This window comes from Salvelinus alpinus, chromosome 14, assembly GCF_045679555.1.
Source record: "Salvelinus alpinus chromosome 14, SLU_Salpinus.1, whole genome shotgun sequence".
Taxonomy (NCBI): Eukaryota; Metazoa; Chordata; class Actinopteri; order Salmoniformes; family Salmonidae; genus Salvelinus; species Salvelinus alpinus.
In genome coordinates this window covers 31,759,568-31,772,849 of record NC_092099.1, presented here as the reverse complement: position 1 = coordinate 31,772,849, position 13,282 = coordinate 31,759,568, and the positions used below count along the sequence as shown (strand labels likewise).

The following is a 13,282-nucleotide window of genomic DNA, read 5'->3' as shown; positions in this document are numbered from 1 at the left end:
GTCACTGTGGCACATTCAGAGATATTTTAGATTACTAGCTATAAATCATTCATAGATTTTAAACAAAAACATTGTCATAAATGGACAAGATTAATATAAGATGAAAGGTGAGTTCCTAACAAGTTCAGGAAGACACGCTAGAGTTCTGTGAGACATTCACAGAAATGGGGGCAGACGTTTTGATCAAGAAAGACCTTAAGAAAATATGCAAATGTTTTAACACTAAACATACAAATATGTATTTTACAGTTATAAGGAAGGTGAAATCATATAGTTAGTTGTTTTATAATTTGATTATAGTACTTTTTAGAAAGCATATAATTAATTTCAAGCCATATTCATACAGCTGTGTTGAATAGAAAATATAGTTCGGAAAGTACTGACCCCTTGACTTTACCCACATTTTGTTAAGTTACATCCTTATTCTAAAATGGATCAAATAAAATCCTCAATCTACACACAATAACCCATAATGACAAAGTGAAAAAAGGTTTTAACCTCTCTTGGGTACGTGAGACGTTAGCGTCCCACCTCTTCAACAGCCAGTGAAATTGCTGGGCGCCAAATTCAAATACATAAATACTCATTATAAAAATTCAGAAAGCAAAACATATTTTACATAGGTTTAAAGATGAACTTCTTGTGAATCCAACCACAGTGTCAGATTTAAAAAATACTTTACGCCGAAAGCATACCTTACGATTATTTGCAAACAGTAACCAGCCAAGAAGAACAGTTACACAAGTCAGAAATAGAGATAAGATTAATCCCTTACCTTTGATGATCTTCATATGGTTGCACTCAGCAGACATTCATTTACTCAATAAATGTTCCTTTTGTTCGATAAAGTCTCTTTATATCCAAAAACCTCAGTTTTGTTCGCACGTTTTCTTCAGTAATCCACAGGCTCAAACGCAGTCAAACCAGGAAGACAAAAAAATCCAAATTGTATCCGTAAAGTTCATAGAAACATGTCAAACGTTGTTTATATTCAAACCTCAGGTTGTTTTTAGCCTAAATAATCGATAATATTTCAACCGGACAATAACGTCGTCAATTTAAAAGGTAAACAAGAAACGCACTCTCTCCGTCTCGCGCATGAAAAAGCTCTGTGACACTTTAGGGTCCACTCATTCAGACTGCTCTTACTTCCAAATTTTTCAGAATACAAGCCTGAAACAATTTCTAAAGACTGTTGACATCTAGTGGGAGGCATAGAAACTGCAATTTGAGTCCTAAGTCAATGGGTACTGTAAAGCCACTGAATAGAAAAATACAAAACAAAAAAAATACTTCCTGAATGAATTTTTCTCCGGTTTTCGCCTGCCAAATCAGTTCTGTTATACTCACAGACACTATTTTAACAGTTTTGGAAACGTTAGAGTGTTTTCTATCCAAATCTGCCAGTTAAATGCATATCATATCCTCTGGGCCCGAGAAGCAGGCAGTTTAATTTGGGCATGCATTTCATCCAAAATTCCGAATGCTGCCCCCTACCCTAGAGAAGTTAAGACATTCAAAATAAAAAACAAATACCTTATTTACATAAGTATTCAGACCCTTGGCTATGAGACTTGAAATTGAGCTCAGGTGCATCCTATTTCCATGGATCATCCTTGAGATGTTTCTACAATTTGGAATCCACCTGTGGTCAATTCAATTGATTGTACATGATTTGAAAATGTACATACCTGTCTATATAAGGTCCCACAGTTGACAGTGCATGTCAGAGCAAAAACCAAGCCATGAGGTCGAAGGAATTGTCTGTAGAGACCTGAGACAGGATTGTGTCGTAGCACAGATCTGTGGAAACGTACCAAAAAACATCTGCAGCATTGAAGGTCCCCAAGAACACAGTGGCCTCAATCATTCTTAAATGGAAGAAGTTTGGAAACACCAAGACTCTTCCTAGAGCTACCCACCCAGCCAAACTGAGTATTGTGGGAGAAGGGCCTTGGTCAGGGAGGTGAACAATAAACTGATGGTCACTCTGATAGAGCTCCAGAATTCCTCTGTGGAGATAGGATAACCTTCCAAAAGGACAACCATCTCTGCAGCACTCCACCAATCAGGCCTTTATGGTAGAGTGGCCAGACGGAAGCCACTCCTCAGTAAAGGAACATGACAGGCCGCTTGGAGTTTGCCAAAAGGCACCTAAAGACTCTCAGACCATGAGAAACAAGATTCTCTGGTCTGATGAAACCAAGACTGAAGTATTTTGCCTGAATACCAAGCATCACGTCTAGAGGAAACCTGGCACCATCCCTACGGTGAAGCATGGTGGTGGCAGCATCATGCTATGGCGATGTTTTTCAGCGACAGAGACTGAGAGACTAGTCAGGATCGAGGGAAAGAAGAACAGAGCAAAGTACAGAGAGAACCTTGATGAAAACCTGCTACAGCGCGCTCAGGATCTCAGACTGGGGTGAAAGTTCACATTCCAACAGGACAATGACCCTAAGCACACAGCCAAGACAATGCACGAGTGACTTCGGAACAAGTCTCTGAATATCCTTGAGTGGACCAGCCAGAGCCCAGACTTGAACCTGATCGAATATCCCTGGAGACCTGAAAATAGCTGTGCAGCGACACTCCCCATCCAACCTGACAGAGCTTAAGAGGATCTGTAGAGAAGAATGGGAGAAACTCCCCATATACAGGAGTGCCAAGCTTGCAGCGTCATACCTAAGAAGACTCATTGCTGTAATCGCTGCCAAAGGTGCTTGAATATAGTACTGAGTAAAGAGTCTGAATACTTAAGTAAATGTATTATTTCAGTTGTTTTATTTTTAATACATTTGCAAAAAATATCTAAAAACCTGTTTTTGCTTTGTCATTATGGGGCATTGTGTGTAGATTGATGAGCAAAAAAACCCAACTGAATCAACTGTAGAATAAGGCTGTAATGTAGTAAAATGTGGAAAAAGTCAAGGTGTAAATACTTTCCGAAGGCACTGTACATCATAAAATATTTGTACTGTGTACTTGAGCTTGTGTCCTCAAAAGTGACTACTCCTCAGCAATGTATAGATATTTTTACCAGAAAGGTGAGATTTTAACCTTTTTTTGGAGTATGCAGCATTACTAGTTATTGTTTATGGCCCTCTCGTGATAAATAATTACTTTTGGGGATAATGTAGATTACATAGATTTTCAATTACATTTAGTTACATTTAACTGGTTTTAAACCCAGAAGCAAAGTGAACATCTGTGGGATTTGAGGGAGTGGACTCTTTTCCCATATCACTAACGAGTGTACTCCTTTCACATCTTTGATAATTATGACATTCTGATGTTTTTTCCATTAATTGATCATTTGCCCAATCACATCGGATCTTTTCACATCAGATCTTTTTCAGAGTGGACTTGTTGATCTGAAAAAAGATCAGAATTGGGCTGCGGAGTCAAGTAGGCTGCGTTTACCTAGGAAGCCCAATTCTTTTGACCAATAAGATCAGCTCTGAAAAATATATTACATGAAAAGATAGGATGTAATTGGTTAACATAACATTTAGTGAGAAAAATATGAGAATTTGGCTGCCTGTGTAAACACTGCCTTATACATGTGTCTCGTGTCTGTGATAAGTGTAAGAATTAGACCGGTGTTTCTTACCACTGTGGGGTTGCCGCTGCTGATGAGCTGGCTGACTTCGTGGAAGATACCTTTACAGTTAATGGACTTGTCCAGAGAGCCTCTCTTCACTATGACCGCTACAGCCAGCAGGATCTGCTCCCGGACATACTTCTGTAGACTGGGGGGGGAGAGAGGAGAGACACATTTTTAAACTGCATTACAGGCCTGCATGAAGTGAGATTGATAGATCCTTGAGAATCTAATTCATGCTGCCGCTACACACACGCCTACTTGGGTCTCTGTAAAACGTAGGTGAGGAGGAATGTCCGTAGCGATTCGATGCTGGCCTTCTCCAGCAGGATCCACTCCCGTACCACCGCCTCCATGACGGCCGTGGCTGCCTGGAACAGCACATAGTCCACCTTACTGGTCTCTGTGGAGGGTGACAGATGCACATTAATCACAGAGTAGCGTTAAGATTTCCCTTCACTGGAACTCAGGGGCCTAGCCCAAACCCAGAACATTATTCCTCCTCCACCAAACTTTACAGTTGGCACTATGCTTTGGGGCAGGTAGCGTTCTCCTGGCATCCACCACACTCAGATTTGTGTCGGACTTGCCAGATGGTGAAGTGTGATTCATCACACCAGAGAACGCATTTCCACTGCTCCAGAGTCCATGGGCGGAGAGCTTTACACCACTCCAGTCCAGTCGACGCTTGGCATTCATTGCAAATGGCGATCTTAGGCTTGTGTGCAGCTGTCCGATTATGGAAACCCATTTCAGGAAGCTCCTGACGAACAGTTATTGTGCTGACGTTGCTTCCAGAGGCAGTTTAAAACTCGGTAGTGAGTGTTGCAAACGAGGACAGGCAAATTTTACTTGCTACGCTCTTCAGCACTTGGCGTCCCGTTTTGTGAGCTTGTGTGGCCTACCACTTTGCGGCTGAGACATTGTTACTCATAGATACTTCCACCTCACAATAAAAGCACTTACAGGGCATACATTTTATGAACTGACTTGTTGGAAAGGTGGCATCCTATGACAATGCCACATTGAAAGTCACTGAGCTCTTCAGTAAGGCCATTCTACTGCCAATGTTTGTCTATGGAGATTGCATGGCTGTGTGCTCAATTTTATACACCTGTCAGCAATGGGTGTGGCTGAAATAGCCGAATCCACTAATGTGTGTCCACATACTTTTGTGTATATATAGTGTATTTCCATCCATTAATAGGCTAAAACGCATTATTTCGCAATGGGATTTTTTTCTTTCTTCTCCCAGACAATTGGTCGGCGCCAATTTGAATTAAATCGGCTTTTCTCTCATTTATTTTTAAAATCGGCCAAACGCTGGCTAAAGGAAACACTGTTATGGGCACACCTGCACACACACAGTATCATATATCACCCTCACAAACTTTTACAGATGCACAATTGAGAGTAGAGGTCGACCAATTATGATTTTTCAACGCCGATACTGATTATTGGAGGACCAAAAAAAGCCGATACCGATTAATCGTCCGATTTATATATATATATATATATTTGTAATAATGACAATTACAACAATACTGAATGAACACTTATTTTAACTTAACTTCACTAGGGAGGGGGCAGCATTCGGAATTTTGGATGAAAAGCGAGCCCAAATTAAACTGCCTGCTACTCAGGCCCAGAAGATAGGATATGCATATAATTAGTACATTTGGATAGAAAACACCCTAAAGTTTCCAAAACTGTTAAAATAATGTATGTGAGTATAACAGAACTGATATGGCAGGCGAAAACCCGAGGAAAATCCAACCAGGAAGTACTATTATTTTGAAAGTCTGTTTTTCCATTGAAAGCATAACCACCATACAAAGACTTAAGACCCAGTTCACGAGCCCTGTGGCTTCCTCTACATGTGGCCAGTCTTTAGGCATTGTTTCAGGCTTTTACTTTGAAAAATTAGGGAGATACAGCACTTTCAATCAGCCATGCGCCTGATCGGGAACGCGCCTTTCTTATTTCTCCTTTCCTATTGACGAAGCTTTTGTCTGGTTGAAATATTATTGATTATTTATGACAAAAACAACCGGAGGATTGATTTTAAACATTGTTTGGCATGTTTCTACTAACTTTTATTGTACTTTTGAAAAACTTTGTCTGGACTTAGCGAACGCGCCTTAAGCATTCGGATTACTGGACAAAACACGTGAACAAAAAGGACGTTTTTGGTCATAAAGAGAGGGACATTATCGAACAAAACGAACATTTGTCTAACATGGAGACCTGGGAGTGCCACCAGATGAAGATCATCAAAGGTAAGTGATTCATTTTAATGCTATTTCTGACTTTTGTGACACTCTCCTTGGCTGGAAAATGGCTGTATGGGTTTCTGTGGCTAGGTGCTGACCTAACATAATGGCAAAGTGTGCTTTCTCCATAAAGCCTTTTTGAAATCTGACACAGCGGTTGCATTAAGGAGAAGTTTATCTTTATTCGTATGTTTAACACTTGTATCGTTTATGATGAGTATTTCTGTAATTTGATGTGGCTCTCTGCACTTTCACCGGATGTTTGTTTGAGACAATGCATTTCTGAACTTAACGCGCCAATGTAAACTGAGATTTTTGGATATAAATATGAACTTTATCGAACAAAACATACATGTATTGTGTAACATGAAGTCCTATGAGTGCCATCTGATGAAGATCAAAGGTTAGTGATTAATTGAATCGCTCTTTCGGACGTGTCCTTGGCTGGAAAATGGCTGTATGGTTTTCTGTGACTAAGTGCTGACCTAACATAATCACATGGTGTGCTTTCGCAGTAAAGCCTTTTTGAAATCGGACACTGTGGTTGTGATTTACAAGAAGTTTATATTTAAAATGGTGGATAATACTTCTATGTTTGAGGAATTTTAATTATGGGGTTTCTGTTCTGAATTTGGCACCCTGCAATTTCACTGGCTGTTGTCGATGTGGGACGCTAGCGTAATTTTTGTTTTGTTTGTAATAATGACAATTACAACAATACTGAATGAACACTTTTATTTTAACTTAATATAATACATCAATAAAATCAATTTAGTCTCAAATAAATAATGAAACATGTTCAATTTGGTTTAAATAATGCAAAAACAAAGCGTTGGAGAAGAAAGCGGGTGGCATCCATAAGTCTAAATATTGCTGTTACATTGCACAACCTTCAATGTTATGTCATAGTTATGTACAATTCTGGCAAATTAGTTGAGCCAGGCGGCCCAAACTGTTGCATATACCCTGACTCTGCGTGCAATGAACGCAAGAGAAGTGACAAAATTTCCCTAGTTTAATATTGCCTGCTAACATGAATTTATTTTAACTAAATATGCAGGTTTAAAAATATATACTTCTGTGTGTTGATTTTAAGAAAGGCATTGATGTTTATGGTTAGGTACGTTCGTGCAATGATTGTGCTTTTTTGCAAATGTGCTTTTGTTAAATCATCCCCCGTTTGGCGAAGTTGGCTGTCTTTGTTAGGAAGAAATGGTCTTCACACAGTTCGCAATGAGCCAGGCGGCCCAAACTGCTGCATATACCCTGACTCTGTTGCACAGAACGCAAGAGAAGCGACACAATTTCCCTAGTTATAATAAATTCATGTTAGCAGGCAATATCAACTAAATATGCAGGTTTAAAAATATATACTTGTGTATTGATTTTAAGAAAGGCATTTATGTTAATGGTTAGGTACACTTTGGTGCAACAACAGTGCTTTTATTACAAATGCGCTTGTTAAATCACCCGTTTGGCGAAGTAGGCTATGATTCAATGATAAATTAACATACACCGTGTCGATTATATGCAACGCAGGACAAGCTAGATAAACTTGTAATATCATCAACCATGTGTAGTTAACTAGTGATTATGTTAAGATTGATTGTTTTTTATAAGATAAGTTTAATGCTAGCTAGCACCTTACCTTGGCTCCTTGCTGCACTCACATAACAGGTAGTCACAGCCTGCCACGCAGTCTACTCGTGGAGTGCAATGTAATCGGCCACAATCGGTAATGCCGATTACCGATTGCTATGAAAACTTGAAATCGGCCCTAATTAAATCGGCCATTCCGATTAATCGGTCGACCTCTAATTGAGAACATCCTGTCGAGCTGTATCACCGCCTGGTACAGCAACTGCACAGCCCTCAACCGCAAGGCTCTCCAGAGGGTGGTGCGGTCTGCACAATGCATCACCAGGGGCAAACTACCTGCCCTCCAGGAGACCTACAGCACCCGATGTCACAGGAAGGCCAAAAAGATCATCAAGGACAACAACCACCCGAGCCAATGCCTGTTAACCCCGCTACCATCCAGGAGACGAGGTCAGTACAGGTGCATCAAAGCTGGGACCGAGAGACTGAAAAACAGCTTATATCTCAAGGCCTTCAGACTGTTAAACAGCCATCACTAACACAGATAGGCTGCTTCCCACATACAGATCAAATCATAAGCAACTTTAATAAATGGATCACTAGTCACTTAAAAAAATGCCACTTTAATAATGTTTACATATCTTACATTACTCATGTCATATGTATATACTGTATTTTATACCATCTATTGCATCTTGCCTACGCCGCTCGGCCATCGCTCATCCATATATTTATATGTACATATTCTTATTCATCCCTTTACATTTGTGTATATTAGGTAGTTGTTGTGAATTTGTTAGATTACTTGTTAGATATTACTGCACTGTCAGAACTAGAAGCACAAGCATTTCGCTACACTCGCATTAACATCTGCTAACCATGTGTATGTGACCAATAACATTTGATTTGATTAAGGCCTAACACACACAAACAAACATAATTGAGGAGTGTTTTGAAGCTTTTTTGTTAGAGGGACACTTACCTAATATGTGCTTGCAGACAGCGAAGGGTGATTTGGACTTCCGGAAGGAGAGGAATACGTGTTCTGCGTGCTGCCTCTGTTCTGTATTGACCATGGACGGCGGTGCCTAAACACACACACCATTTGTGTACAGTCAATTACACCAAATCTCAACTAAGTAAAGTCACACACACACACACACACACACACACACACACACACACACACACACACACACACACACCTTAAAAGACCCCCAAAATATACACAACTAAACACACATACGCGGTAAACCAAGGAGTATGGCTAGAATGGGTCTCTGCAGAAAAATCCCAATCCAGGTCTAATTGAAGTAAAATAAGCTCTCTGACTCACGTCACGGTGGCCAGGAATGAGGCGAGAAAGACCATTTTTTCTCACCTGACCACAGGCACGACAGGGGCTTCCTTCCCCTGAACATACTACACACGTCACACACATTTAGGATCTATTGGACCAGAATCTGTTAACTAGCTAACCTCTTATTCAACACAGTTACATAATTATGTGGCTAAAACAATAGCAAGGATAGAATAAACTCAAACATGAAGAATGTTATTCGAAGTAACTGGCACGAGCTCCCCAGAGTACTTCAATCACCAAGCATGGTGCTTAATCAAGTATGTGATCGATAACTTTTAGCCAACTAACGTTACTGTACTAGCAAGCCAACCCTTCCTGATGGTTAAGCTAAGCGTTTGCAATATATGACTTTTCCTTTACTAAAAGCTGTGCTTTGTGATATATTCGGGTAATTGAGACACTGCCCTCCTTGACTGTTGCATAACGTTGGTGACAAATAGACGGTAAAGTCAGTAGCTAGCTAGCTAACGTTAGGTGGAACATGGTGAATCAACAGCGTGTCTAACGACGTGGGCTGCAATGGGGATGTTCACCGAACTGTCTAGTGTTGAAGAAATACAACTTGAGTATTGAATCAAACTAACTAGCTAAACAAGTGTGTGGTTCCCTGTAAACATGAGTGTTCTACTAGTGAAGTAAAAAAACAAACATCGTCACAACAGACACTGTCACACATAGCTAGCGGCTTTTGGGGATGATGGCTATGCTAGATTTTTGCAGGATGGAGACAGCACTGCGCCACGCATCAGTATCCTTCTCCGATAAATAACTGTGCCCGCTAAATCGCTCGCCGTCAAATAACTCTCAATAAAACCAGGAACCAAACACATACCAAAAAACTTTAAAAAATAGATTATATTTCTCACCATTAAAACTTTGGCAGCGCTTTCCAGCTGTGAAATCACTTCTGGTGCACCAACCGCCGCCATCATTGTCTCTCTTCAATGACGCGCCATGCGCTGAATTGTGGGATTAGGGGTACTCTGGCCAATTTGATAGTGGAGACTTTTTGCAGGGAATTTCAGAACAGCGCGTGGCTCTATGGACGATATGTAATAAAAAAACATAGCAATAAAATATTGAACATAAGGTCTTAATTTTTACAAGCCAAGACGCTTGCAAACGTCATATGTTGTGATACCTGAATGTTTATAGATGATTCCTACCACCAGGAGAGCGCACCAAAAAAGTCACAAAATCATTTGAATCCTTTTGTCAAAATGGCTTTTTGAAAGATTTGCACTCGTGGGCCTTTCTGGAAAGTCTTTTTTACAATATTGATAAAGGTGGTCATTATTACTACTAAAATAAACCCCCATTATGCCTATTTATTAAGAATGTCTAAATGACATATTACCAGAGATCTATGTTATTACCTTTACCTTATCATAACCCCCAGAGGACCTATTCTGTTCATAATGTTATGGTTGTCATAGCATAGAACACAAATTATACCTATTAAAAAAAGTGATGTTGCTCTCATGAAATGTAATTCCTTGCCCCACTAGCCTATCATAGAAAATATGTTGTTTTACATGTGATTTTATAGCTTCAAATTATGATGTAAATGACTTTAAAGAGATATGTCAGTTCTGAAAAAATATGCAGCCACATTTCTTAGAACTACGTGACAGCTAAAAGCCTACCAGTTATGTCTAAATGGTGTGTGAGTGTCCTTCAAATCTGAGCCCACAATATCATCTGTTGTCATTTGATTTCATCTGTTGTATGTTGCACTTCTGATTGTTCTATCTCATTGTTTCCTTCTGTAAGATAAATATTTGACACTTCATGGTAGGGTTAACATATTTATTTTTGAAAATGTCATCAATTCGGACATAATTATTGGTGACGTGATAACTAGTTCTTCCTGAATACATACAATGCCTGTGCTGTGTAGGATAGATTGTGTGCTGGACTTCCTCCACTGGTAAAAAGTTTATCAGAATCTACATGTTCATCCATCTACCACACATAAACCTCTTTCAACCAAGATGAATAACCTGCATAGATTTAAGTTGTAATCAACCCCCATTTGAATATTTGACTGTATTGCTCATCTTACCATTGATTAAATGGAACCCATGTTTCAGTTCACGTGTGCATCAAAAAATCTTCTTCAACCTTTTTAACACCTTCAGAGAGGTAGCACACACAGTGAAATTACAGACTTGAGAAAAATTACAATTTATGTCAAAACACCTTCTAAGTGTGTCTTGTTGCATTTCAATAGAATACTGAATAAAAAGATGTCCAGGTCTATATTTGAACACCCTTGTCCTTATACTGCTTTCTAAATAAATATTATGGTAAGACAAAATGTATGTCACATTCTATGTCTCCATCTGATGGAAATTAACAGTTTAATTGGCATCTGAATTCATTAATGTTATGAAAATGATCTTGTATCAGTACCGTTGAAAATCAGGCTAAATAATATTGGGTACGGCCAGAATGCTGATATTGGTATAGCTCACTGTATACAATTTCAAACTCTCAGGGGACAATCTTCTAATTATCCAAAGCAAAGCAACCCACAAATATCCACAATGCCCAAAACAACCACCCAAAACAACACTAGCTACCCAAAACAACACAACTACCCCCAAAATACCCCAAACTACCCCACAATGAACAACTACCCAAAACAGCTACCTCAAACCTACCAAAAACAACCCATAACTACCCACAATGCCCAAAACAACCCCACAAATACCACCCAAAACAACACGACTACCCCCAAAATACCCCAAACTACCCCACAATGGACAACTACCCAAAATAGCTACCTCAAACCTACCAAAAACAACCCACAATGCCCAAAACGACCCTACAAACTAGTCTGGCTGACACCAAACTCGAAGTCTTGATGTTGTAGGCACAAAGTGTGGATAATGAAGGGGGATTTTTAACAGATTGGTTGTCCTATGTGTCTTTCTCACAAAAACACCCACATGGACAGCCACACACCGCCCCCTACCAACACAACTGTTGGATTTTTAAATCCAAAGGACAGGTCAAACCCCCTGGGAAAAAAGAGAGAACCAAACAAAGCTCAAGCAACTTTTGTGTGAACATTGCACCAAGAACGGATTCTTGTACAGACCAATGTTTCACAGCTCTCCCTCGCTGTGTACCATGTGAGTCGTGTCAGCCAGGCTACTACAAAACCCCAAACTCTTCACTTTAAAGGTATGGGGTTAAGGTCTGACTACAACCTACTCTGAATATTGTCCTCTTTTCTTTGGCACATATGGCCTGTTGATCTTGCTGATGTGTGTGGACCTGTCAGATTATGCAGGAACTGCAGAACTAGTCCTATTTTCCCTATGTCCACAGCTAGTACAAACAGCACTGAACTATTTTGTTCACAGAAGCATTACAATGCTTAACATGCACTCAGCAGTTTAAAGAAGACTGTGATTAAAAGAAGAGTCCTGTGGACATTGCGATGTTGCACTGTATTAATCATGATCATGTATTTTGCAATAACTATTCTTATAACTATGCAAAGAATAGTTATAAAATTGCAAAGAATAACTATTCTTTGCAATTTTGGAAGTATGCTTGGGGTCATTGTCCATTTGGAAGACCCATTTGCGACCAAGCTTTAACTTCCTGACTGATGTCTTGAGATGTTGCTTCAATATATCCACATAATTTTCCGCCCTTATGATGCCATCTATTTTGTGAAGTGCACCAGTCCCTCCTGCAGCAAAGCACCCCCACAACATGATGCTGCCACCCCCATGCTTCACGGTTGGGATGGTGTTCTTCGGCTTGCAAGCCTCCCGTTTCCTCCAAACATAACAATGGTCATTATGGCCAAACAGTTCTATTTTTGTTTCATCAGACCAGAGGATATTTCTCCAAAAGTATGATCTTTGTCCCCATGTGCAGTTGCAAACCGTAGTCTGGCTTGTTTATGGCGGTTTTGGAGCAGTTGCTTCTTCCTTGCTGAGCGGCCTTTCAGGTTATGTCGATAGGACTCGTTTTACTGTGTATATAGATACTTTTGTGACCGTTTCTTCCAGCATCTTCACAAGGTCATTTGCTGTTGTTCTGGGATTGATTTGCACTTTTCGCACCAGAGTACGTTCATCTCCAGGAGACAGAACGTGTCTCCTTCCTGAGCGGTATGACAGCTGCATGGTCCCATGGTGTTTATACTTGCGTACTATTGTTTGTACAGATGAACGTGGTACCTTCAGGCATTTGGAAATTGCTCCCAAGGTTGAACCAGACAGATTTCTTTTGATTTTCCCATGATGTAAAGCAAAGAGGCACTGAGTTTGAAGGTAGGCCTTGAAATACATCCACAGGTACACCTCCAATTGACTCAATGATGTCAATTAGCCTATCAGAAGGTCTAAAGCCATGACATAATTTTCTGGAATTTTCCAAGCTATTTAAAGGCACAGTCAACTTAGTGTATGTCAACTT

At 39.9% G+C, this 13,282-nt stretch overlaps 1 protein-coding gene across 1 annotated transcript in view; it reads right to left on the bottom strand.

The window, feature by feature from the left end:
• LOC139538786 (exportin-4) overlaps positions 1 to 9,825 on the bottom strand; it is a 53,813-nt gene extending 43,988 nt beyond the window's left edge. The window contains exons 1-4 of the mRNA XM_071341220.1: positions 9,706 to 9,825; positions 8,459 to 8,564; positions 3,866 to 4,007; positions 3,614 to 3,752 (exon numbers count right to left, since the gene is read on the bottom strand). Of these exons, the coding sequence (XP_071197321.1) occupies positions 3,614 to 3,752; positions 3,866 to 4,007; positions 8,459 to 8,564; positions 9,706 to 9,771 (453 nt within the window). The 5' untranslated portion in view covers positions 9,772 to 9,825. The remainder of the gene's footprint in view (positions 1 to 3,613; positions 3,753 to 3,865; positions 4,008 to 8,458; positions 8,565 to 9,705) is intronic.
• Positions 9,826 to 13,282: the final 3,457 nt, after the last annotated feature.